The sequence below is a fragment of the Heptranchias perlo genome, chromosome 30 (genome assembly GCF_035084215.1).
Source record: "Heptranchias perlo isolate sHepPer1 chromosome 30, sHepPer1.hap1, whole genome shotgun sequence".
Classification (NCBI taxonomy): Eukaryota; Metazoa; Chordata; class Chondrichthyes; order Hexanchiformes; family Hexanchidae; genus Heptranchias; species Heptranchias perlo.
Window position 1 is genome coordinate 25030971 of NC_090354.1, and position 26259 is coordinate 25057229.

Genomic DNA, 26259 nt, shown 5'->3' on the forward strand with positions numbered 1-26259 from the left:
AATCCAGGCAGTCTACAAGGTTTTACAGTCCTGTCTGTTTACTAAATTACCACGGGGTTTACACTGCACTGCAGTGAGTTAATGATCAACATTTGACATCCTGTTTTAAACGGATGAACAGAGCACATGAAAATACACAAGGGCAGAGGACTGCAGAAAGCAAAACGAGTAAATGTTTATAGACTTCTGATGTACTGTACATTCTTTCCAGTAAACATATCACTTTATGTTCTAATTTCCTATACTTCTTGTGTGCCTTATAGAATCACAGGAATTATAGCACAGAAGGAGGCCATTTGGCCCATGAGGCCTGTGCCCAACGAGGCCTGTGCTCCTAGGAAAAGCACAATAAAAATGGAGGGAAAATACTCGGGACAAAGTAATTAATTGTTTGGTACAGGAAATTTCAGATGATAACAGGGAACATTGGCAAGTTCTGGTCTTAAAGATTGGGTAATACAAGCCCTCAGTGAAACTTGGCTTGTTTCTGTGAATGACCACATGCAGGTTCACCCAATACTGACTGCTGTCTTACATCAGGTGATTCCAATGGCTGTTATATTAATTGAATATGAATACAGTAGAAATATCAGTCCAATGGTGTATCAATATGACAGTCTAACTATTAATCTAATTTAATAGTCTATATATTTAATTTAATAATCCATATTAGCATTACATACTGTCCATGATACATAATCAGGTATTCTAATAGTGTATTTCTTATATTAGTGCAAGCAGGCACACTGGTATACAACCCCCCCCCCCAGTACATTGTATACATTGCCCATGCTAATGTAACTGTATACATTGCTGTGAGAGAATGTACCATCAGTATATCTGCACAGTTTACAGCACTATGTCTGGCCGTGCTTTTACTGCTGTCATGCTCATTCACTTTTCTCACTTTTCCAGTTTCGGTTGTGTTTGTGCAGTGAGGTTCTTTTAAAGGTCAGAGGTTCAGCACTGTGCGGCTTGTGTTTTACAGATCAAGTTTTCGGCTGCTGTTTGGGGGACCTGTGCCGGCGTGAGAGTACCACAGTGCCTCACTTTGTACTGAAATGCATTCAAGCTGTAGAGAAGCGAGGTAATAGTTGGGAATTCTGCCATTTACAAATAGTGGAAGGTGTACATCTCAGGCACTACTGATTACAGCCAATAGAACATGGTTTCCACTCCATTACTTCATTTGTCCTGATGTGAAAGGAATTAATTTTACTCACTGGCCTCCCATGGTGGTGTTCATCGACAGAAGAAAAAAAATTGTGTCTTTCTCTTTCTGTAACAATCTCTTTGCCGGCTTCCACTCTCTAACGTTTACTATCTCTCTAACTCTTTCTAGCTGTCAACCTCTTTCTGTTTGACTTCCACTCTTCCTCTCACTCTATGTGGCTTGCACACTTTTTCTTGTCATCTCTGTATCTTTTCTCATTCTTTCTCCAAGTCCTTCCTTCCCTTTGTCTCCACCCTCCCCTGCATGTCTCCCACTCTCACAGACCTTCTCCTTTTCTTCACTCTCCAGGCCTTTTGTATTTCCCTATCTCTGTATACTGCTTTTTTCTCTTTCTTTCTTTGTGTCTTCCATTCTTTCCTTTCCCTCTCCCTTTCCACAGAGACTTGGTGCCAAAGCTCTAAAAGCTGCAGAAGTGATCTTGCCCCTTGTTGAACGTAAAGGAAGGAACAGGAGGGCAGGGCCTGAGGTGGGGCCTGGGTACTCAGGTGGGAAGGGGGTGGGGGGCGCGATATAGGTGAGGTGATGGAAGGGAGCAGGTCAGAGTTTGGAATAGTTTGTAACCCTGCACTGAGCCAGTTGGCCTTTCTATCACTCTGATGAAGCTGTGGCCAAACTAGTGATGGCAGATTAGGGACCTGGTGAAAGAGATCCAGGGAGCTAGGACCTGAAAGGGAATGATGGACTCTGTCTGGGCCAGTAGGAAGTGGGAAACTGGGGCTAGAAAGAAGGGGAGAGGGTGGAGGGGGGGGGAAATACAGTTTAGGATGGAGAGAGTGAGGGAATGGGGCTAAAGCTGGGATACTTTTATTCCATTTTATTTTTTTCATTAAAAAAATGACAAACTAATTACAGAGTGGGAGCTTTTAGTGGGGTTATAGGCTCACTCAGTGACAGGACTGGCTCACCAGCTGATTTCCCAAGCACTAATCCTGCTGCTTGTAAAACACTAAGCAGCACAGTTAGTTTCCAGGAAATCAGCTAGTCTTCCCATTCCTGATAATGAACGAATTCATGTGCTCACTTAAAACTCACGCCATAGGAGGATCAGAGCTGAAGCTGGAATAGGGGAGGCCTGACAAGGAGCCTGGAAGAGTGGCATATATGGGGAGCAGGCATGGGCCTCATAGCAGGAGGCAGGAAGGTCATCTTGAGGCCAGGAGGAAGTGGTGGAGTGTGAGACCCTGGGCTGCCACAAGGTGGCAATAAACCAATGACTTCAGTCTTTCTGATGTCCAAATTTGATTTATCCATGACCTGATACCAGTCGGACACTCTGACAGCATGGAGGTGGTGGTGGTAGGGCCATGGGAGATGGTGGAGCAGTAGAGCTGGGTGTCATAAGCATGTACATGGAAGCTGGCCCATTACCTGCAGGTGATGTCACCAACAGGAAATGGCCAAGGACTGAACCTTGGGGACTGCAAAGGGGACAGCATGTGGGCAGGAAGGGAGGCCGGTATGGAGTTGCACTAGGTAGTGTTCGGATAAGTAGGAATGGAACCATGCATGACCAAGCTTGACAAACACTTTGCCTATGTGACACTTTCAAATGCGACAAATGTAACACTTTGAGGCTTGATGGAAATGCTAGATGCAAGACTTGTTTTCTATATAAATCTTATCTGACAGTGTCCAAAAGTCAGCTTTAAAAATAGGTGTCCAATCTATGTCTCAATCGTATAACAACTCAGTCAGACTTCTGAAACAGATTTATTACGGACTATTATTGATTATCAAGAATAGATATAACGGGAAATGGTTGTAGTGGCTGTATTTTCGTGAACATTTTTCTGCCGTCTGGCCCAGTTCTGCTGAGGCCAAATGATCATCCCCACCATCACTGCCGTGGCTGAGATCTACTAATCCAGCACAGACTAGATCAAGGGAGGCTTGTGTATGATTTTAAATTGTATTTGGTATTTCTGTGTGCATCAATGTGGATACACTTCTGATACCCTAGTATCTAATGTTTACCTTGGGTTTGGTACTGAGGCATAATAATATGACCTCATCATTCCTTGATAGACTAGTGTCAACCCATCTGGCTTGTTATCACCAGGATTCTCTGATTTCTGACTCAATATTGTGCCGTGTGAAGACTGCTCAGTGACCTCCTCCTCTCTCTCATTAGGTTTGGACATTGATGGCTTGTACCGCGTCAGTGGGAATCTGGCTGTCATACAGAAGCTACGTTTCAAAGTCAATCACGGTGAGGGTCCCTCGCACAGTGGAGAGCTTGTTCACACTACAACAACAACTTGCATTTATATAGCGCCTTTAAGGTAGCAAAACGTCCCAAGGCGCTTCGCAGGAGCATTATCAAACAAAATTTGACACCGAGCCACATAAGGAGATATTAGGACAAAGACTACCTCTTCGACCAAAAGCTTGGTCAAAGAGGTAAGTTTTAAGGAGCATCTTTAAGGAGGAGAGGTAGAGAGACGGAAAAGTTTAGGAAGGGAATTCCAGATCAAAGCAGCATAAGAGGCCAGAATTGGAGGAATGCAGAGATCTCCGTGGGTTGTAGGGCTGGAAGAGGCTACAGAAATAGGGAGGGGCGAGGCCATGGAGGGATTTGAACACAAGGATGAGAATTTTAAATTCGAGGCATTGCTGGACCAGGAGCCAATGTAGGTCAGCGAGTACAAGGGTGATGAGTGAACGGGACTTGGTGCAAATTAGGATATGGGCAGCAGAGCTTTTCTGTTTTAGAATCAAGCTAGCCCTGATTCCAGAGTGAATGTCAAATGGGGGTCCACTCAATATTTTAAATTATACTTTCAAATCTGGGTTTTGGTTGAAAGCCTGTTGCCCATCTGATGGGCAGAGCAGGGAAGATAAGGGATGATTACAGTCAAGTGGAGGTAATTTTGAATTTTAATTTGGATTCATATTACGTTTCTAAATGATGCAATCTTGCAATGTCAGATAAATCCAAACAATCAAATGAGAAATTATACTGCAGCTCATCCCTATTGATTCTGGGCTCTGCTGGGACTAGCTAAAATATTTCCAAAAGTGATAGCACTGTCTAACGGCGCCTCAGACAGAAGAGTCTACTAGAAATAATTTAAACAATTCATTGTACATGAAGATCACATTGTCTAAATGCTCCAAACATATTATTGAAAAGAAGATTTGCAAACCAGAAAGTGGGGTAGGGTAGCATAGTGATTATGTTACTGGGCTAGTAGTCTAGAGAACATGAGTTCAAATCCTAATATGACAATTTGAGACTTTGAATTCAGTTTAAATAAAAAGCTGGTATCAGTAAAAGTGACCCATGAAACTGTCTGATTATTGTCAAACCCCAACTGGTTCGCTCATGTCCTTTAGGGAAGGAAACCTGCTGTCCTTACCCAGTCTGGTCTATATGTGACTCTAGTCCCACACCAACTCATTTGACTCTTAACAGCCCTCTGAAGTGGCCTAGTAAGCTGCTCAGTTCTATGGTGGGCAATAAATGCCAGCCTTGCCAGCAATGCCCACATCCTGAGAATGAATTTTTTTAAAAGAGCAAAGTGGAAGCTTATTTCAATATTTTTCCAATTTTCTTCACACCCCCAGCAAAACAAGTGGCCATTCTTTGTGCGAACTTTGACAGTGAGCATCAGCAAGCTACTTGACCGTGTAGGGGATCACAGCTGTGCCCGATCTTCTCCTCATCCCACATTGAGTTACTGGATAGCAATTGGCAGTGGAAAAGTGGCATATTTTCCAACTCTAGTGATCCCCACCACTGCCCTGCTGAGGTCAGCCAGTTCCGGGATTACTCAGCCCCGTCTAACATTTGAACATGGGACCTTCCTGGCCTGTATGCCTTCGTTAACACAGCAAGTGAGCCATCAAGGAGCCCATCACTAACCCCTTAAGGTTGTGAAGGATGAGTCTTCCACACAGTGGTGGCTCTGTGGACGCTTAACTTGTTAATTCTGTTCTTCTACTTTCTCTCTCTGCACAGATGAAAATGTGAACCTGGAGGAAGGCCCATGGGATGATGTGCATGTTATCACGGGGGCTCTGAAACTCTTCTTCCGAGAGCTGCCTGAGCCACTCTTCCCGTTCAACTATTTTAATAGTTTCATTGAGGCAATGAGTAAGTAAAAGTGGAATGTTTACCTTTGGGAGTTATGCTGCCAACCTGAACGCCCCAGTTGCCGTTTCTGCTAACAAGTTACAGCTTTTATTAAAATTGGTAAATTGCCTGTGACATTGCCCGTGGTCAATGATTAGAATTTTTTTTTGTATATACAAGGTGGTGACAAAAGTTGGGAGAGAGGCTTCAGAAACTTGCTCCACAGAGCCAGCCAGTGGCCAAAACCTGCAACTACACTGTGACAGTTGACATTGCAAAGTTCAGTGGGAAATGCTGACATAGCAATTTCCAGTAGGGAAGGCTGATGAAATATTGTGACAAGATTTGTGGATAGGAAACGCATGCTCTGCACAAGATTTTTAATAATACATCGATATTGCATTCATTTGATATTCCTTTGACCAGAAACACATACGTTATTAATATTACACAGGAAGATTTGAAGCCACTGGTGTTCTAGGACTGATGGCAGGCTTTGAGTTCAGAGTTGAAGTTCTCCTTTGATCTGTCACCAAAATAGTACCTTTAGAATTATTTCTTATTTTGAATGAAATGTAATATATTTGGCCCATGAGATGAAGCAGTGGTTGTTCGAGCTTGTATGGACAAGTGATGCTGCATGTTTATTGTCTTCTAGTGTAGTTTTCAGTGGGAAGACATGAGGCTGATAATAATGTCCGATGAATACTCCTGTACAGAGGGCAGGCTGTTCCCTACCTGTTTACGTGCCCCTCCCGCCCCCTTGGTTTTTGAGCAGAAAACAAAATGGGTTGTTTGCACCCGGAGATATTTGTGGGCTGGATGAACCCATTGAGGAGGAGAATTGGGGTGGGGGAGGGAGAAAATTATGAGATCAGTGGGAACTGATTGGTTGTAAATGATAAGAAAGTATTTCATCCCATGAAAGCAGTAGGCTTCAATAATTTAGTCAGTGGGCAGTACAGTGATACTGAGGTTACAAGCATCAGCTCTCAATGCCATGAAGTGCGAATATAGTGGCTGTGTTTATTGGCAGGTCGAGCTGGAAGGTGTCAGTCAGAGGTTGCCAGTCAGAGGCTGCAACATCTCCCTCAGGGCAGAGAGTCATGCCTAGGTGGTCCCTAATGCCTCCTGGCAGTTTGGTACAGGGGAAATCGGTGCTGGATTGGGAACAAGCCATGTACTTCTCCTTCTCTCCCTTGGCTTTAGAAGGAATCCTTTACAAAATGGGAAATTTATCCAAAAAAAATTATGAGTAAACTTTTACTCAGTATTGAAAAGAATAGGGTTTGAAAACGTACTGAGCAGCCAATGTTGGTGTTCTACTATCTAATAAAGAATATTGTAAAATGGTTTACATTGCAATGGAGCTGAAGATAGGAAAGGAAAACCTGTTGCTGAAGTGATGTTGTATGAATTTTATAGCACAGAATCACGCCTGTGCTGGCTCATTGAAACAGCTCCCTGTCTAGTCCCATTCTCCTGCCTTTTCCCCACGTCCTTTTAGATTTTTCTTTTTCAAATATTCATCCACCTCACATTCAAAACCATTACGGATTCTACTTCCATTACTGTTTCTGGTAGGGAATTCCATGGCCCTAACAACCTTCTGTGTAAAAGGAATTTATCCTAACCCTCGTGTTCTTTTGGTGATGATCAATGTGTATAGGGCCCTACATACTGTGTAAGGAAATGGTAGGATAGGGATTTGTCCCCACATGTCAACCATGGCTCAGTGGGTGGCGCTCTCTCCTCTAAGTCAGAAGGTTGTAGGTTCAAGTCCCACTCCAGAGACTTGAGCAAAAATCTAGGCTGACACTCCAGTCTTTCAAATGATATGTTAAACCAAGGTCCCACCTGCCCTCTCAGATAGACATAAACAATCCCGTGGTACTATTCGAAGAAGAGCAGCAGAGTTCTCCCCTGGCCAATATTTATCCCTCAAACAACATCAATAAAACTGATGATCTGGCCATTATCATATTGCAGTTTCTGGGACCTTGCTGCATGCAAATTGGCTGCTGCATTCCTTACATTATAACAGTGACTACACTTCATTGGCTGTAAAGTGATTTAGGACATCCTCAGGTTGTAAAAGGCACTACATATATGCACAAACACTTGAGTTTATGCTAAACTGCCACACTCAGCTGGATTGTGTTGTCACGCTCTTCATATCAACCCTTGCCAGATTGACATTTGCAGGGTCTGCAAGTAAGTTGCTTGCCTGAGCTATCAGCCCAGAATGGTACATGGCACAAGAAAACCTAACTGAGGCAAAAACTGAGAGAAAGTTTTTTTTTTCAAAAACTGTATGAATGTTCCTGCATTCAAAATGTTTTATGTTTTTTTTCCACAGAACTGGGAGATCCTGGCCAACGTTTGCAATATATGACAGATTTAATCCATTCACTCCCTGTAATCAACCATGATACCATGCAAGTTCTCTTCAGACACCTGTGCAAGTGAGTACCTGCCTTCACTCTGGATGAAGTACATAGTGTGAAAAACCCCCCCCACCCCAAAAAAAAGGGGCGAAACTGAAGTGAGACCATTCCCTAGTTTAATGGTGGGATGTATTATTTTGAACCTGATTGGTTTTTCATTTCTGTTGCATCTCAGTCCTTTGGGTCCTTTGATGCTCTTAGATGGTGCAGCAGTTTAGCAAATCTACAACGAGGACGGAAGTCTCTGGAAAATGGACCCTGGTAGTTGCTGCCACCATAAGCTGTAGGAAATTTTAAGAGCAGAAAAACTTCATTTGGCCTGACAAGCCCACCTGCTTTGTGGTTGATTAAAACTCACCAGATCCCTCCAGCCCCACTTTCTCCGGAAACACATCTAGTTGATACCTGAATCCATGTAAACAACTTGCTTCATTTCTGTTAACTCATTCCATATCTTTATTGTGCCAAACAGTTCTGCCTGGATTTTCTATTTATTCCTAAATTCTTTAGTTCTTGAATTCTTTGTCAGTGGAAATAATTTATTTGTGTCGACTTTCTCAATCTCCTCCATCATTTTGAGAACTTCTTTTAGGTCTTGTTGAAATCTCTTTTCCAATAAAAACAGGCAGACATAGAAATACATAGAAGTTGCAACACAGAAACAGGCCACTCGGCCCAACTAATCCATGTTGGTCTTTACACTCCATGCGAGCAAATAATTCCAATCACATTTACCCACCTGTTTCCATATCCCTTCGAGTCCTATTTCCTTCATCGACCTGTCTAATCTAATCTTGAATGTTGACATAGTTTCCTCAACCACTAATCCTGGAAGTGAATTCCACAAACTGATAACTCTCTGTATGAAGAAGTTCCTTCTGCCCTCTGTTCTAAATTTCACTGCATTTAATCTTATATCTACAGCCCCAACTACTGGGGTCTTCTTCTGTTTGCCCTGTCCCATCCTTTCATGATTTTAAACATGTCTGCTTATCGCCGCATAATCTGCATTGTTCAAATGAAAAAAGCCCAGCCTTTTCTCAGAGCTTTGATTCCTGAGATCTAGTATCACCTTTGTTGCCCTTCCCTCCCAAAGGGAACAATAATAATCATTTTATGGTATGGAGACCAGTACACCAGATGGGGTGTGGCCAACAACTTATGTGGTAATATCATCATATCGCATCCTTTAGTCTGTCCTCACAGGTAAAGTTGGGAGGAGGAGGGGTCATATTGAGAAACCAGCAGACAATTCAAGGATTTCCCACAGCCTAATTTATATACTTGAGCACATACTTTAGGTGACACTTCAGTACTGTAATGAGGGAGTGCTGCACTATCCGAGGAGCCATCTTTCAGATGAGATGTTAAACCGAGGCCTCATCTGCCCTCTCAGGTGGAGGAAAAAGATCCCATGGCACTATTCCAAGAAGAGCAGGGGAGTTCTCCCTGGTGTCCTGGCCAATATTTATCCCTTAACTAATATCACTAAAACAAATTATCTGGTCAATATCTCATTACTGTTTATGGGACCTTGCTGTGCACAAATTGGCTGCCACATTTCCTACATAACAACAGTGACTACACATCAAAAAAAGTACTTCATTGACAGAAAGGCACTTGTGACATCCTGAGGTCATGAAAGGTGCTATATAAATGTAAATTCTTTCTTTTACTCCAACAGTTGTAAGTAGGTGTTAGATAACCCTCCTAATCTTTAACTATATAGTCCACTGGTCTCTACACCTACTGTAATAACATCCAGAGCTTCAGCTAAACTGGATCTGAATCAGTTTTCCTCCAGAAATGACTTGAACCTGCTCACGCTGTATGTGAAGTCAGAAGATCAGTACTGGACTGAACTTACTTAATGTGGATGTTCACAGAGCAGTTGGTCATCAAGGAATTTTTTTTCAAATTGAGGAGGAACCTAGATAAAGAGCCAAAACCCATCGTGCAGGACACCACCAAAGTTAAAAAGAGTAGGAGGGAAAATGAAGTAAATGAAGAAGTAGTGGTTAGTTTGGGTTTAAAAATTGTAGATTGTTGGAGAAAGGGAAGACTGAGGGGAGTGAGGAATTCCGGCTTCTGAGGTCCTGGAAAAGAATGAGTCAGAGTAGCAGACGGCACGGTGCATCCTGAGGATACAGGGAGAAGGAAAAGAGTGTGTAAGAGATGGCATATTTGGTGTGCAGAGGTCATCACTGGGCCATGACACTCGTGTGATGACATCACAACATGGTATGTGATCTGTCTCACTTGCTGTTATAGATGTCCTGCTAGCAGACTCTCCTATGGATGTGCAAGTGAAGCTGTGCTCTATACCTGCACCTCACGGCTGCATACTGCCCAGTCAAGTCGTCTCCCATTTTACCGGGACATAACTGCGCCAGACCCCTGAGCTCACTGGGACGTGAGTTAATTCTCATTCCTGCAATGGACTTTGACAACCTGTGAGATTGGAATGTCACTAGAACAGTGAAGCTGCCCATCTCAGAGCTGGATCGCTTCAGTTGGTAATTGCCCTGTACAGTGCCAAACTGAACCATACAGGCCAGAAAGGCCTCAGGTTTGATCCTCAGTCTGTGCAAAGTTACCTGATCTCAGTTAGGGTAGTGGTATGGGTGCTACAGTTTGCCTGATTGGTCCCAGTTTAAAGGATGGAGAAAAACAACTTGGGGTCCTACTCCTGCATGTTTAGACGTTGGGTGAGAACACACTTCGGCTCAAATGTGGTGCCTCACACAGTCAAATAGCCTCCTTACATTTACGATCCAGGCTCGCTCAAGAATAGCCACTTCAGTAAGCTATTAAATTGTAGCCGTTGGCCAGAGCTCGTGGTACTGTACACAAATCAGAGGTTTCAGAAGTGGAGATGGGGAGAAATCTGGGCTAAAAATGAGAAAACAATGGATAGCTCCGCCAGTAACTCAACAAGGTCATCCGGTCAATAACTGAGTCCTAAAGATCAGGAGAGTGCCAAGTTCAATCCCCAGCCTGTGCTGAGTTAATTAGTGCTGAGTCGATGCACTGCAGCAACTCTCCAAGGCTTCGTCGACAGCACCTCCCAAACCCGCGACCTCTACCACCTAGAAGAACAAGGGCAGCAAGAACATGGGAACAACACCACCTGCACGTTCCCCTCCAAGTCACACACCATCCTGACTTGGAAATATATCGCTGTTCCTTCATCGTCGCTGGGTCAAAATCCTGGAACTCCCTTCCTAACAGCACTGTGGGAGAACCTTCACCACATGGACTGCAGCGGTTCAAGAAGGCGGCTCACCACCACCGTCTCAAGGGCAATCAGGAATGGGCAATAAATGCCGGCCTTACCAGCTTCGCCCACATCCCATGAATGAATTTTAAAAATCTCAGTTGGGGCTGTACGAAGAACTATAATTGGTCTTGGTGCCCCAGAGTTAGAGAGGGGAATATCTGCCATTGGTCCTGCTTCTGATCGCTAACCAATAACATCTGCTGTTAAGTGCCTGGATATCCATTGAGGACTGGATCAGGCTTTGATGTTGATGCTCGCTGTTGAGTTTTTGGAGAATAAAACCTTGAGGCCTGCTACGCAATTTAGTCAACTTTTTTTGTCCTTTTTCTAGCGAGGAGCTGACTCATTGCAAATCGAAGCACTGTTTTTATTTTAGGATTTAACTGTGAAAGCATAAAATTCCACCTAGCTTTCAAAGTTATAATAATCTCTCTGACTCTCTTCCAGTGTGATAGAATGTCGGAACCAGAATCGGATGAGCTCTCAGAGTATGGCTATCGTGTTTGGCCCCACCCTTCTGAAACCAGAGACAGAGACAGGAAACATCGCGGTCCACATGGTCTATCAGAACCAGATTGTAGAGTTCGTCCTCAACCAGTATCAGCACCTTTTCAAAGAGAGCCGGGAGTTGGCAGATATTAGATGAGCAACAGTGGGGCCTGTCACAGCGACTGATCTGTGTGTGTGAGTGTGTACATAGAGTAATAAGGAGTCAGAGGTGTCTGCGTGCACTGGAGCTAGCCGACATGGCCCTATGCAAAAAGAGGGAAGGTTGTCCCTCAGGACATGGTTTAATTCAACTTCAAGACTACGGGAGGAGAAGCATTATTCAAAGTGGATCATACTCTTATTGGATGAAGTATTGGGCCCTGAGGCCCAGTATGAGTGGGCCTTTCCTTCTGCTGGACACCTCTGCTTTGCTGCGGTACCTGTTTCTTTTTAAACATTGGGAGTTCCTTGTATCTGGATTGAGGAAGAGATTCCACGCTTACTTCAACATCCTCCTGGAAGCCATTTTTGCTGGATATTTTTGACTGCAGCTTTCGCTGTTTGGTTAATTGGCCCATGGGATTCTAGCCAACAGGAGGATTTTGCGATGAATCAGCACACTGCACTTTAAAGTGTGCTTCTCTCTCTGTTGTTCGAGAAATGTTAACATGAGACCTGACATCAGTAATAAGAGGATACAGCAGGATCCGATCCCAAAGACATTGGACGTTCATGTATTCTGACAGTTTTCTATTTCCGCTTGTCGATATTGTATTTAATGATCCAATGCGCTTTTAAAAATAATACTTCTTGAAATGGGATAAACGTAACACTGGAGGTTATATCGCAGATGAGTAGGTGAACCCTGTGGGAGAAAATAATAGTGGAAATGATTTTCCAGGGCTGGTGAGTCAGATAGCCAGCCAAGCTAGGCATTACGCTATTGGAAATGAGTGCCACACACCGCAGTCTTGCAGTAACATAATGCCGTAGCCTCCTCCGACCCTTCAAACCAAAGAAGTAATTTTACTCAAACAAGAAAGTTTCTGACTATGAGTAAAAATGTACATTTGAGGGTAGGCACTATGGAGTGGTGAGCTAGATAAGTTAGAACAGGCAATGTAGTGAGTTGTGACCCCATCGATATCCTGCCTTGTGCTCTCTTTATTTCATCATTTCTCCTGTTCACAGACCAGTTGGTCATCAAGGATTTCTTTTAAATTTCAAACTGGGAAACCTAGATAAAGGGCCAAAAGGCCATTGTGCAGGTCACCAACAAAGTTGAAAAGAGTAGCAGGGAAAATTAGGTAAATGAAGAAGTAATGGTTAGGCGATGTCAACTTTGGGTTTTAAAATTGTAGTTAGTAGAAGAAGGGGAAGACTGAGGGGGGTAAGGAATTCCAGTTTTCTGAGGGCCTGGAAAAGACTAAGTCAGAGTAGCAGGTGGCACAATGCCATCTTTCTTTATTCCATTTTTTTTATCACCAACAATAGCCCATTTAAAGTAATGCCAATTGGAAATGAAGTCGTAATCTTCAAACGTTAAAGTTGTTTGATAAGGGCTGATTTTCCGACTTTGCATTTCCGATGAGGAACCTAACCCACCGACCATGAAGACCGTGGATACTTGAAAGCCCTTGATTTTCCATCCATTATCGCAGAACAAGTTCGGAATATTACTGATGTCTGGTGTTGGATGGAAGTGATTACTTGATGTAGTTAATGATATGCCCAGAAGGGGTCAGTATTATTATGGGGCTCAGTCTCCAGGTACTGGTATCATCCAGAAGCTCGGTTATAGAGAAAGCTAATGCAGACAATCGAGGGAAAGTCACCACAGAGAAGCAGACCTGTGAGAATGAACACGAGGAAGCAACCTGGAGAAAAATGAGAGCATTCAGAAACAAACATATATAGAAATAGAGAGCAGCCTTGAGTGATTTAATAGAGGTGTTCAAAATAATGAGAGGTTTTGATAGAGTAAATAAGGAGAAAATGTTTCCATTGGCAGGAGGGTTGGTAACCAGAGGATACAGATTTGAGATAACTGGCAACAGAACTAGAGGGGAGATGAGGAGAATTTTTTTTATGCAGCGAGTTGTTATGGTCTGGATTGCACTGCCTGAAAGGGTGGTGGAAGCAGATTCAATAGTAACTTTCAAAAGGGAATTGGATATATACAGCAACAACAACAACAACTTTCATTTATTTAGCACCTTTAATGTAGTAAGACATTCCAAGGATCTTCACAGGAGCGATTATCAAACAAAATTTGACACTGAGCCACAGAAGGAAGTATTAGGACAGGTGACCAAAAGCTTGGTCAAATTCATGGGTTTTAAGGAGCGTCTTAAAGGAGGAGAGAGAGGTGGAGAGGTTTTGGGAGGGAATTCCAGAGCTTAGGGCCTAGGCAGCTGAAGGCACGGCTGCCAATGATGGAGCGATTAAATTCGGGGATGCGCAAGAGGCTAGAATTGGAGGAGTGCAGAGATCGCGGAGGTTTGTAGGGCTGGTGGAGGTTACAGAGATAGGGAGGGGCGAGGCCATGGAGGGATTTGAAAACAAGGATGAGAATTTTGAAATCGAGGCGTTCCTGGACCGGGAGCCAATGTAGGTCAGCGAGCACAGGGGTGATGGGAGAACGGGACTTGGTGCGAGTTAGGATACGAGCAGCAGAGTTTTGGATGAGCTCAAGTTTATGGAAGGTGGAAGATGGGAGGCCAGCCAGAAGAGCATTGGAATAGCCCAGTCTGGAGGTAACAAAGGCATGGATGAGGGTTTCAGCATCAGATGAGCTGAGGCAGGGACGGAGTCGGACGATGTTACGGAGGTGGAAGTAGGTGGTCTTGGTGAAGGAGCAGATATGTGGTCAGACGCTCATCAAAGGTTGCGAACAGTTTGGTTCAGCCTCAGACATGGCCAGGGGGAGGGATGGAGTCGGTGGCTAGGGAATGGAGTTTGTGGCGAGGACCAAGGACAATGACTTCGGTCTGCGAACAGTTTGGTTCAGCCTCAGACATGGCCAGGGGGAGGGATGGAGTCGGTGGCTAGGGAATGGAGTTTGTGGCGAGGACCAAGGACAATGACTTCGGTCTTCCCAATATTTAGTTGGAGGAAATTTTTGCCCAGACAAGCAGTGTGACAAATGAGAGACAGTGGAGGGGTCGAGAGAGGTTGTGATGAGGTAGAGTTGGGTGTCGTCAGCGTACATGTGGAATCTGATGTTGTGTTTTCGGATGATGTCACCAAGGGGCAGCATGTAAATGAGAAATAGGAGGGGGCCAAGGATAGATCCTTGGGGGACTCCAGAGGTAACAGCGTGGGAGCGGGAAGAGTAGCCAGAGATTCTCTGGCTACGACTGGATAGATAAGAATGGAACCAGACGAGTGCAGTCCCACCCAGCTTGGACGACTGAGGAGAGGCGTTGGAGGAGGATGGTGTGGTCAATCGTGTCAAAGGCTGCAGATACTTTACGAAGGATGAGGAGGGATAGTTTACCATCGTCATAGTCACATAGGATGTCATTTGTGACTATGATAAGGGCTGTTTCAGTACTGTGGCTGGGGCAGAAACCTGATTGGAGGGATTCAAACATGGAGTTGCCAGGAAGATGGGCGCGGATTTGGGAGGCGGCAACATATTCAAGGACTTTGGACATATACTTGAAAAGGAAACATTTTCAGGGCTATGGGGAAAGAGCAGGGGGAGTGGGACTAATTGGATAGCTTTTTTAAAGAACCGGCACAGGCACGATGGGCTGAATGGCCTCCTTCTGTGCTGTAAGATTCTATGATTCCCTGTGGAGTTGGGGTTAAGGCCTTTGTGTTACCATTGGAAACAGTTGCAGCAGTGGTGTGAAGTATTGCTGGCAAACGTAACGTGTGGTATGACCTGTGGTGACTGTTTGAGTACAACAGTAGGAGCGTGGCACTCACAACAGTGTGCTTTAATCAGAACGTGTCAGAGCTTAGAAACGTCAGCTGTCATGCCGATTGTGTACCATGTTCACGTGCAGTGGTTGTGTCAGCTTTACTCTTAAAAAGTCCTGTGTTAAGATGCTGGCTGACAGAAGTACACCATTCAAGGTGATTACAACCCAAATGTAAAATCCTCTGATGACTCAGTGGATGAGCTCACTGCCTGGTGGGGTACTGAGCCATGCAGACCGGGGGCGGACAACAGCTTTGATTTTCCGCGCTACACAGAGCACAGGTGCCAGGCAGTGGGCACAATCTTCACCGCAGCAAGAGAGAGAAAATTGGAGAATGGCCCACTCGAGAGAGGCAGGGACAGAGACCTTACAGCAGGTTTGAATCATATGAGGTGCATGACCTGGGGTCATCCAAGAAGGGAGATAATTAGAGTATTACCTACCTACTAAAGAAAAACTGCACAATGGCACCAGATCCTACAACAGGTGGGATACAAAACTCAACACAGTCACTGCCTGTAAGAGCTCTGATAAAGTGAGTGAAATTTTATCAACACCTATTTTACTATATTAACAGCACCCAACTGTTTCAGTATTTCTTGCTCCTGACCTCCTCACAGGGTGAGTTACCGATCTCCACTGGGCTGTCGGGAGCAGCATGAAGTGTTCAAAAGGTTCATGGCTGAGGAGATGAAGGGAAAAACTGAGAGGGGGGGGAGCATTGTGGCGATCCACTTTCCCCAACCCTCCCTCTCATTTAGTTCTCCACAGAGCAACATTGGCAAAGTCGATGGAGACGGTTATAGTCATTCCCTCTCTCACAGCCTGTGTCCAGAGTGCATCACCAAGGAAACTACCAAGGAGAGAGTTTAAAGTCAATCCCATCATTGTATGGTGATTCATTTACTGATGGCTGTAATCGTAACAAGTCTCCTGATTGATCCGGTGGAATCCAATTGCCAGCTCCTGACTCCCAATATAACCTCCCGACTGCACAGCTGCAGAAGATTCTCTGAGGCACCTTGTGAGTGTGGATGTTATGAAGGTGTGGCTCATAACATATTGGGAAGGACTAGGAGTTTGGATAGCGCCACCCTCAATTTAAATTAAAATTAATTGGATGGAAATACTATTATGGACAGAAAATATCGGGGTACGCATGTGTAATTTCCCGATACGGGCTCCCGGTGGGTGAGGCTCTGTGCCGGGAGCACCCATTCATAATATTTACCCTGTACGGTACATCAGATGATCTCATAATAGTTGGCCTCTTAATTCTCTTTGCCTGCACCTTGCGTTTGCAATTAACCAGCACTCCACATACCCAGGCCAGTCCCTGTATAATACAATGCTCAACCAGCAGATCCAAGCTGTACTCTGGACTGCACCTTATACTGAGCTCAGCAACAGTGGAGTTCTGTGCACTGATCTTTGGATGCATCCCTCCTCACTGATTTTAAACATTGGTAGCGTACAGACAGAGTAGTAAATCTCATAGCACTGAAAAGAGTCAATAGCAAATTTATAAAGTTCACAGAATGGGATGCCTGAGCATTTTTAAAATGCGGTTTTGCACTGAGTTAGAGTGTTACTATACCTGGTATGAACTCCACATGGTGTAAGACTGTCTACTAGAGGTGGTTTGGCATCTATCGCTCTAACCTCACCCTGACTCTATTATAGTGCCCCTTCCATCTTCATTCCAATCAAAACCATTTCTGTTCAACTGGAAGTGGTAGTATAACTGAGGCCTTAAACACCATACAGTCTACCTACGGAATATTCTGCTTCTCCCCCTCCACCACAAGATGAACGATTGAGTTTTCAATGAGTGGGGCACAGTTCCCATTGTGAAACAAGACTCTGTGAGCGTATAGCCTGGAGAGTCCCTCACACACAGGGCAGCGAACAATCCACTGAGCATCTCTTAGGATGTGAGGAAGCTAAGAGATTGAAGACTCACAAAACAGAGAATTTACTTTAAAAAAAATTAATTATATATTTTTTAATAAAATTGGCAATCTAGCTAAGATTATTCCAGTTAAAATGAAAAGGATAATGCCGGTGTGAAATAAAACCCATCAGAAAACCTAGGCTTCTATTATTTTTAAAGGGGAGCTGTCTTAGTTCTCCACCCACAGATTGTAAAGTTATTAAACAGTCATGGAGTTTAATTTGTTCTGTGCACTAATTTTAGCACACTGGTTAACATGATAATGGTACAGTAACTTTACATAGAATTATATAGGATGTACACCACAGAAACAGGCCATTCGGCCCAATTAGTCCATGCTGGTGTATATGCTCCATTTGAGCTTCCTCCCACCCCTCTTCAGCTAACCCCTTCAACATAACCTTCTAGTTCTTTCTACCTCATGTGTTTATTTGGCTTCCCCTTAAATGCATCTATTCTATTTGCCTCAACCACTGTCGTGCTTGTTATTTTAACAGACTTGTCAACCATTGTGCTAAACTCACATGCATCATTTCTGCAATAACCTGTCTGGGTTGAGAAAGAGCCATTTTGAATTTGTTGCTGAGGCAGGTGGGTTGCTAAGCAACAGAGTGCAAAGCAGGTAGCGTGGAGGCTGCGCATTTTCTTGTAATTAATCGTAAAAGTCGTTTTATACTCACTCCCAAATGCCATAAAATTCAAACGCATGTTTCCATTAATCTGCATAACCACTGATTGTTTATTTGATGTGTATCTCGCTGAATTTCTTGAGCATAAAATTCTGAGAAAATGTAAATAGCTTTAGAAAGAGACTCAAAAGTTATGTATATTATTTAAAATTACTTTAAATGAAACCAAATTAAGGATATTGGTTTGTTATTTTAAGGATAGGGCAGTTCTGTTGCATTAACTCTGATACTGACTCCCGCCCTCAAATGCAGTGATTTCTAGCCCTGTTCTTAAAAGGAGTGTTGGTGTTAGACTTTTTAACCTTTAACTATAGTGCTGGACACTTCACAAAGATTAAAGCTTGAAATCTTGTTATCTTAATGTATTTAATTTAAAGTTCAGCATTAAAATACCTAATGTGATAAATAGCCAGTGTTAGCAAAGGGAAGAGTCTATTTTGGTGCTTATAAGGCTCTAGCTCGTTGACAGGCCTCTGTGTCGAGCTGACCTGTTACAGGCCAGGAATGCCCCAGGTTCAATCCCTGGTCTGTGCTGAGTGAGCTGGTCTCAGGCAGAGCAGTGCTACGCGCACAGCAGTCGGACTGAGTGCCTCTGGGCTGAGGAAGGAGGAAAAAAAAAAATCAACCGAGTTTCCTGTTCCTGATCATTGTCCATTGACCCCTGCTGGGATAGAGCACACGTGGACATCAGGGTGAGGACATCGCTAGGGCTCGGCTGCGGTGCCTCCCACAGTTGAATAGTTTTGCCCACACTCGGTGTGATGGTTTACTTGGGTGACGGATCTGTGCCGCAGCAGTTTCAGGAGAAAGGGGAAGGAAATTGGAATATATTTATATAAAATTGTGGTTTCTAGTAGGTTGGGTACTTTAATGCTGTACTTGTAGGGCTGATTTTCTGCATACTTGGCCAGTCGGCAGCGAATATCAGAAAATGGTGGGCCGCACGGCCTTGATCTCCCTATATACGCTGCCGTTGGATGAGGCTCCATGTACTCTGATATCTACCCCCATACTGTGCAACCTCAGGATCCTCCGACCCTTAGCTGAGCTTCTACTCCACCTCTGGTCAGTTGCTAAGACCATCTTCTTCCACCTCAGTGACATTGTCCGCTTACACCCCTACCTCAGCCCTCCGTTTCCGCAGCCCTCATCCACTCCTTGCTAGCCTCCGCCCTTCAAAATAAACCTCAGAGCCCTGTGCGCTCGAGTTTTCTTCTGCACAAAGTCCCACTCCCCCACCCATCTTTGCTCAGCTCCACTGGCTCCCCAGAAAATTGCACTCAAGATCCTTACTCGTGTTTTCAAATCAGAACGCACCATTTCTTTGACTTGGGATTATTATCCCCATCCTCTATTCTCCACTAACAAAGCATGATTCCTCAGTCACTACACCTCTGCCCTCAGGAACACTCTTTCTAAATCACTTTGCCTTTCTACCTCCCTCTCAGCTTACCAAAGCCTCCTAAAAGCCTATCTTTTGATTGTGCCTTCAGTCCCTCCCTTAACAAACTCCTTTGCTTCCTACTTCGTGTTCCCCCGACCTCCTGGTAAAGCTCATGGTCAATTCTTTCCCTCACTAAGCTTGGCGTCCGCCTCTTCTGCTTGTAAAGTTAGATGTCCCCCTTGTAAAGCTTCGTGTCTACAACCTCCGCATCCTTGGTAAAACGCACTGAGACTTTTCTCTATATAAATACAAGTTCTTGTATATATTTATATATAAGTAAGATTTTGTTCAGGAATTGTAGCTTCATCCTCCTTTTTCTATCCTGGCGGTTGCCTCTCTGGTACCTCACTCTTGTTACGTGAATGTATATTAAATGAACGATGGAAGTATTGAAGCTTTATTGTGCAGTTGAACAAAATGTGTACATTAGCATTTTTCTGTAATAAAGAAATTAAAATGATGACATGCCATTTTTAATGTTTTAGAATTTGTTTTAAAACATAAACTGTTTACTACAGTTAATTAATTGCTTTCGTCCTGCCAACCTAATTGAAAAAAAAGAAAGACTTGCATTTATATAGCGCCTTTCACGACCTCAGACTGTCCCAAAGTGCTTTACAGCCAGTGAGGTACTTTTGAAGTGTAGTCACTGTTGTAATGGAGGAAACGCAGCAGCCAATTTGTGCAGGGCAAGGCCCCAAAACAGCAATGAGGTAATGGTATTTAAAGTGATGTTGGATGAGGGATAAATATTGGCCAGGACACTGGGGAAAACACCCCTGCTTTTCTTCGAATTGATCTTTTATGTCCACCTGAGACGGCAGATGGGGTTTGGTTTAGGAGGAATAGAAAAGCAGTATATTATTTAAATGGAGAGAGATTGCAGAACTCTGAGGTACAGAGGGATCTGGGTGTTCTTGTACATGAATCACAAAAAGTTAGTATGCAGGTTTAGCAAGTGATTAGGAAGGCAAATGGAATGTTGTCATTTATTGCAAGGGGAATGGAATATAAAAGTAGAGATTACAGGGCATCGGTGAGACCTCATCTAGAATACTGTGTGCAGTTTTGGTCTCCTTATTTAAGAAAGGACATAATTGCTTTGGAGGCGGTTCAGAGAAGGACTGATTCCTGGGACGAGGGGGTTATCTTATGAGGAAAGGTTGGACAAGTTGGGCCTGTATACACTGGAGTTTAGAAGAATGAGAGGTGATCTTATTGAGGGGACTTGAAGGGGTAGATGCTGAGGGGATGTTTCCCCTTGTGGGAGAGACTAGAACTAGGAGCCACAGTTTAAAAGTAAGGTGTCTCCCATTTAAGACGGAGATGAGGAGAAATTTTTTCTCTCAAAAGGTCATGAGTCTGTGGAACTCTCCCAGAGAGCATGGAGGCAGGGTCATTGAATATTTTTAAGGCTGGGTTAGACAAATTCCTGATTAACAAGGGAATCAAATGTTATAGTAGGTAGACAGGAAAGTAGGATTGAGGTCACAATCAGATCAGCCATGATCTTATCAAATGGCAGAGCAGGCTCGAGGGGCCGAATGGCCTACTCCTGCTCTTAATTCATATGTTCATATGTTTAATATCTCATCTGAAAGATGGCACCTCTGACAGTGCAGTGCTCCATTAGTACTGCACTGAAGTATCAGTCTGGATTATGTGCTCAAGTCTCTGGAGTGGGACTTGAACCTATGACTTTCTGACTCAGAGGTGAGAGTGCTACTAACGGAGCCATGGCTGACACCTGATAATAAGAAATTTCTAAATAATTTCTTCCAGTTTTTTCCACCAATTTTTAATGCTCCTCCTCTCTTTAAGACATTGAATCCTGCCCGGGTACAGTTGCTTGGATATTGGGCACCCTTCGCTATCTCGTCCAGGTGTGAGCTCTGTCACATATGAGCTTAAACACCACTGAGTGTTGGCATGCTATTCAACCATGGGGGGGGGGGGGGGGGATCACATGAGCCTGAACCTACCTTTGCCCAATACCCACAAGAACAAGTGCCTCAGGGGTGACAGTGATGAGGAACAGAAGCCATGGCCAACTTTTTACTCCCTAACTCAGGGGCACTGAGGCCAATCCCAAAGTGCCCAACCACTAACCCGGCTCAGTTCAGCTAACTCGGCACACACCGGGGATCAAACGGGAACTTCTGCATCTCTATGTCTCAGCAATCCACTGTCTTAACCAGAGGAAGTTTGGTGAAATAACATTAGCAGATGGAAAATACACAAGAGTCCAGGTGAGATTTGTGCTGGAAGTTCAGGCCTCTGATTCATTCATTCATAGCTTGTCACTGCAAAACCGCAGCCAGGATCTGGTGTTGTAGCCTGATGGGAAATGACAAAGATCTTGGAGAACTTGATTCCTTTCGAACAACAGCCTCCAAGCACTGACCTCGAACGAATACACCGGTGTACTCTGATATGACTGATGTCACACATTGCGGAGCTAGAGCTGGGGTGAAAAAGTTGACAATATGACTAAGGTCTCTGATTTACAAAACCTACGAAAAAGACAGATAGAAAAAGACTAGCGGGTCCATCGAACCTGTCCCATTCGGTTGTGTTATAACATGTCCCCCAGTACTCCCACCAACAGCCATGTAATGTCCTGGGAGAGGCAAAAACACAGATTTAATTTTTTTAAAACACTGCGCCAATTCGAGGAAAAAAGAATTCTGGGACCCCTGAAGGTGATTTCTTTTTAATTTGTTCTTGGGATATGGGAGACAACTGGCAAGGCCAGCATTTATTGCCCATCCCTAATTGCCCTTGAGAAGGTGGTGGTGAGCCGCCTTCTTGAACCGCTGCAGTCCGTGTGGTGAAGGTTCTCCCGCAGTGCTGTTAGGGAGGGAGTTCCAGGATTTTGACCCAGTGACCATGAAGGAATGGCGATATATGTCCAAGTCAGGACGGTGTGTGACTTGGGGGGTATTTGGAGGTGGTGATGTTCCCATGCACCTGCTGCTCTTGTCCTTCTAGGTGGTGGAGGTTGCAGGTTTGGGAAGTGCTGTCGAAAGTGGGTTCCTGGAGATAACAATAACTACGAGGTACATTACCCAGCGTCTCACTAACCCTTTCTCAGCAGCGATATCAGGGACTATCCAGCCCCCTTTTGTACATTTGCAGTGAAGTGGCACTCACTGCACGAGCCAGCGACTTATTGCAAAGGTCGGTGACTCTCTGTGAAAAGGAAAACCTCCTGACATCCAAACTAATATTGTGCTGACGTAACTTATACACATGTCCCCTCATTCTCCCTAACTTACCGAATTCAAATAATCTGTCCACATGTACACAGTCCAGTCCCTTCATTTAAAATACTTCAATCAAATCAAAAGACCCAACTCCCATAGCCAGTTGTGGTATCTGAGAGTTTTAAAACTAGATATTAATCTAGTGGCCCTCCTCTGAACCTTTTCTAGGGAATCTGTATCTCCCAGCATGTGAAGGGACCAAATATACAAAAATCTGCACCTCTAAACATATGGAGTGTCAAGAGCTCAGCTCTATTACAAATACACTTTGGCCCAATAATAGTATGTTTCCAGTACTTTGGGATGTTTGTTTCTTAGTGTGTGAGCCCAGTCACACTGCCCAGTATTTCACAGTGTGTGACACCAGTCATATTACCCAGTGTTTCACAGTGTGTGACACCAGTCATATTACCCAGTGTTTCACAGTGTGTGACATCGGTCACACTACCCAGTGTTTCACAGTGTGTGACACCAGTCATATTACCCAGTGTTTCACAATGTGTGACACCAGTCATATTACCCAGTGTTCCACAGTGTGTGACACCAGTCATATTACCCAGTGTTCCACAGTGTGTGACACCAGTCATATTACCCAGTGTTTCACAATGTGTGACACCAGTCATATTACCCAGTGTTTCACAGTGTGTGACACCAGTCATATTACCCAGTGTTCCACAGTGTGTGACACCAGTCATATTACCCAGTGTTTCACAGTGTGTGACACCAGTCATATTACCCAGTGTTTCACAGTGTGTGACACCAGTCATATTACCCAGTGTTTCACAGTGTGTGACACCAGTCATATTACCCAGTGTTTCACAGTGTGTGACACCAGTCATATTACCCAGTGTTCCACAGTGTGTGACACCAGTCATATTACCCAGTGTTTCACAATGTGTGACACCAGTCATATTACCCAGTGTTTCACAGTGTGTGACACCAGTCATATTACCCAGTGTTTCACAGTGTGTGACACCAGTCATATTACCCAGTGTTTCACAATGTGTGACACCAGTCATATTACCCAGTGTTCCACAGTGTGTGACACCAGTCATATTACCCAGTGTTTCACGGTGTGTGACACCAGTCATATTACCCAGTGTTTCACAGTGTGTGACACCAGTCATATTACCCAGTGTTTCACAGTGTGTGACACCAGTCATATTACCCAGTGTTTCACAGTGTGTGACACCAGTCATATTACCCAGTGTTCCACGGTGTGTGACACCAGTCATATTACCCAGTGTTCCACAGTGTGTGACACCAGTCATATTACCCAGTATTTCACAGTGTGTGACACCATTTACACTAACCGGTGTTTCACAATGTGTGACATCAGTCATATTACCCAGTGTTTCACAGTGTGTGACACCAGTCATATTACCCAGTGTTCCACAGTGTGTGACACCAGTCATATTACCCAGTGTTTCACAGTGTGTGACACCAGTCATATTACCCAGTGTTTCACAGTGTGTGACACCAGTCATATTACCCAGTGTTTCACAGTGTGTGACACCAGTCATATTACCCAGTGTTTCACAGTGTGTGACACCAGTCATATTACCCAGTGTTCCACAGTGTGTGACACCAGTCATATTACCCAGTGTTTCACAATGTGTGACACCAGTCATATTACCCAGTGTTTCACAGTGTGTGACACCAGTCATATTACCCAGTGTTTCACAGTGTGTGACACCAGTCATATTACCCAGTGTTCCACAGTGTGTGACACCAGTCATATTACCCAGTGTTTCACGGTGTGTGACACCAGTCATATTACCCAGTGTTTCACAGTGTGTGACACCAGTCATATTACCCAGTGTTTCACAGTGTGTGACACCAGTCATATTACCCAGTGTTTCACAGTGTGTGACACCAGTCATATTACCCAGTGTTCCACGGGTGTGTGACACCAGTCATATTACCCAGTGTTCCACAGTGTGTGACACCAGTCATATTACCCAGTGTTCCACAGTGTGTGACACCAGTCATATTACCCAGTATTTCACAGTGTGTGACACCATTTACACTAACCGGTGTTTCACAATGTGTGACATCAGTCATATTACCCAGTGTTTCACAGTGTGTGACATCAGTCATATTACCCAGTGTTTCACTGTGTGTGACATCGGTCACACTACCCAGTGTTTCACAGTGTGTGACACCAGTCATAATACCCAGTGTTTTATAGTGTGTGACACCAGTCATATTACCCAGTGTTTTACAGTGTGTGACACCAGTCATATTACCCAGTGTTTTACAATGTGCGAAAGCAGTCACACTGCCCAGTGTTTCACAATGTGTGACACTCGTCACGCTGCCCAGTGTTTCACAATGTGTGACACTGGTCACACTGCCCAGTGTTTCACAATTTGTGACACTGGTCACACTGCCCAGTGTTTCACAACGTGTGACACCAGTCACTCATGTTTGTTGTGGGTAGGGTGGCCATATTTGTCTCAGTAAATGTTTGATCCTGGCTACAGCCCTTACTTTTAGTTAACTGCTCACCCTCCCAATGACACTTTATTCAGTCTGTTATTTGCCTGGCATATCCAGCAGATGTCGCTGTGCAACACCACAAATTCCTGTTCCTATCCAGTTTACAAGCCAACATGGGGATTAATTCTGATGTGAAATAAATTTCCTCTGAGAAATTCTCCTGGCAAACTATTTTTCAGTGCAATTATTCTAAAATAACTCACCTATCTATGGTACTGTAGTTTGGTGGCGTTTTTAATTACACTGGCTGTTTAGAGGGAGAAATATAACATTTGCATGTGACGTGTATACACATTAAAGATGGTAAATTGAAAAAAAATGGCAGATCTGATAGTATATAATGTTTTTTTTTCTGTGAAGAATGGGACTTCAGAGCAAAAGTGGCAACCATGGAGCTGAATGGAAGAGCAAGGAATGAGGGAAAATAATAAACATACTTGTTTGGCTCAATAATTACTAAAGATGTTAAACAGGATATTGCTACTGAGCTGTGTTCCTGCCTCAAGGCAGCAAATCAAGGCCCAGGCCGAACTGGATAGGAAGTGGAGCTTGGGTAAAGAGGTGGGGCTTAAGATGATTGACAATGCTAAGGCCTGACTTGCCTCAAGGCGCAGGCTCTTCCTGAGCAGAAGCCTTCAGGCTGAGGGGTGTGGGCTACATGCATGTGGGTGCTGGACAGCAGCATCAAGAAGAAGGCCCACCACCACCTTCTCAGGGCAACTAGGGATGGGCAATAAATGCCCGTCTTGCCAGCGACCCTCACATCTTGGGAATGAATGAAAAAAATGTTTAAGGGTAAAAGATCTGTTTTCAGGATTCCTGGAAATACCTATCGTAGAATTGGGGCTCCCGCCGTTTGTTTTGGAATTTTTTTTATCCCTTGTAGCCTTTCCTGTCAGAGTCGCCTCTTGATTTCCCGATATGCTCTCCCAGAGGGCCAGGCTCTT

The 26259-nt window shown here is 44.1% G+C and overlaps 1 protein-coding gene across 3 annotated transcripts in view; it reads left to right on the top strand.

Annotated features, from left to right (window-relative positions):
* The window catches only part of LOC137300001 (rho GTPase-activating protein 15-like), a 170820-nt gene extending 150799 nt beyond the window's left edge, over nt 1-20021 (top strand). For all 3 annotated transcript variants that reach the window (XM_067969068.1, XM_067969069.1, XM_067969070.1), the window contains 5 exons: nt 989-1087; nt 3366-3443; nt 5196-5330; nt 7669-7774; nt 11484-20021. In XM_067969068.1, the coding sequence (XP_067825169.1) occupies nt 989-1087; nt 3366-3443; nt 5196-5330; nt 7669-7774; nt 11484-11682 (617 nt within the window). In that variant the 3' untranslated portion in view covers nt 11683-20021. The remainder of the gene's footprint in view (nt 1-988; nt 1088-3365; nt 3444-5195; nt 5331-7668; nt 7775-11483) is intronic.
* Nucleotides 20022-26259: the final 6238 nt, after the last annotated feature.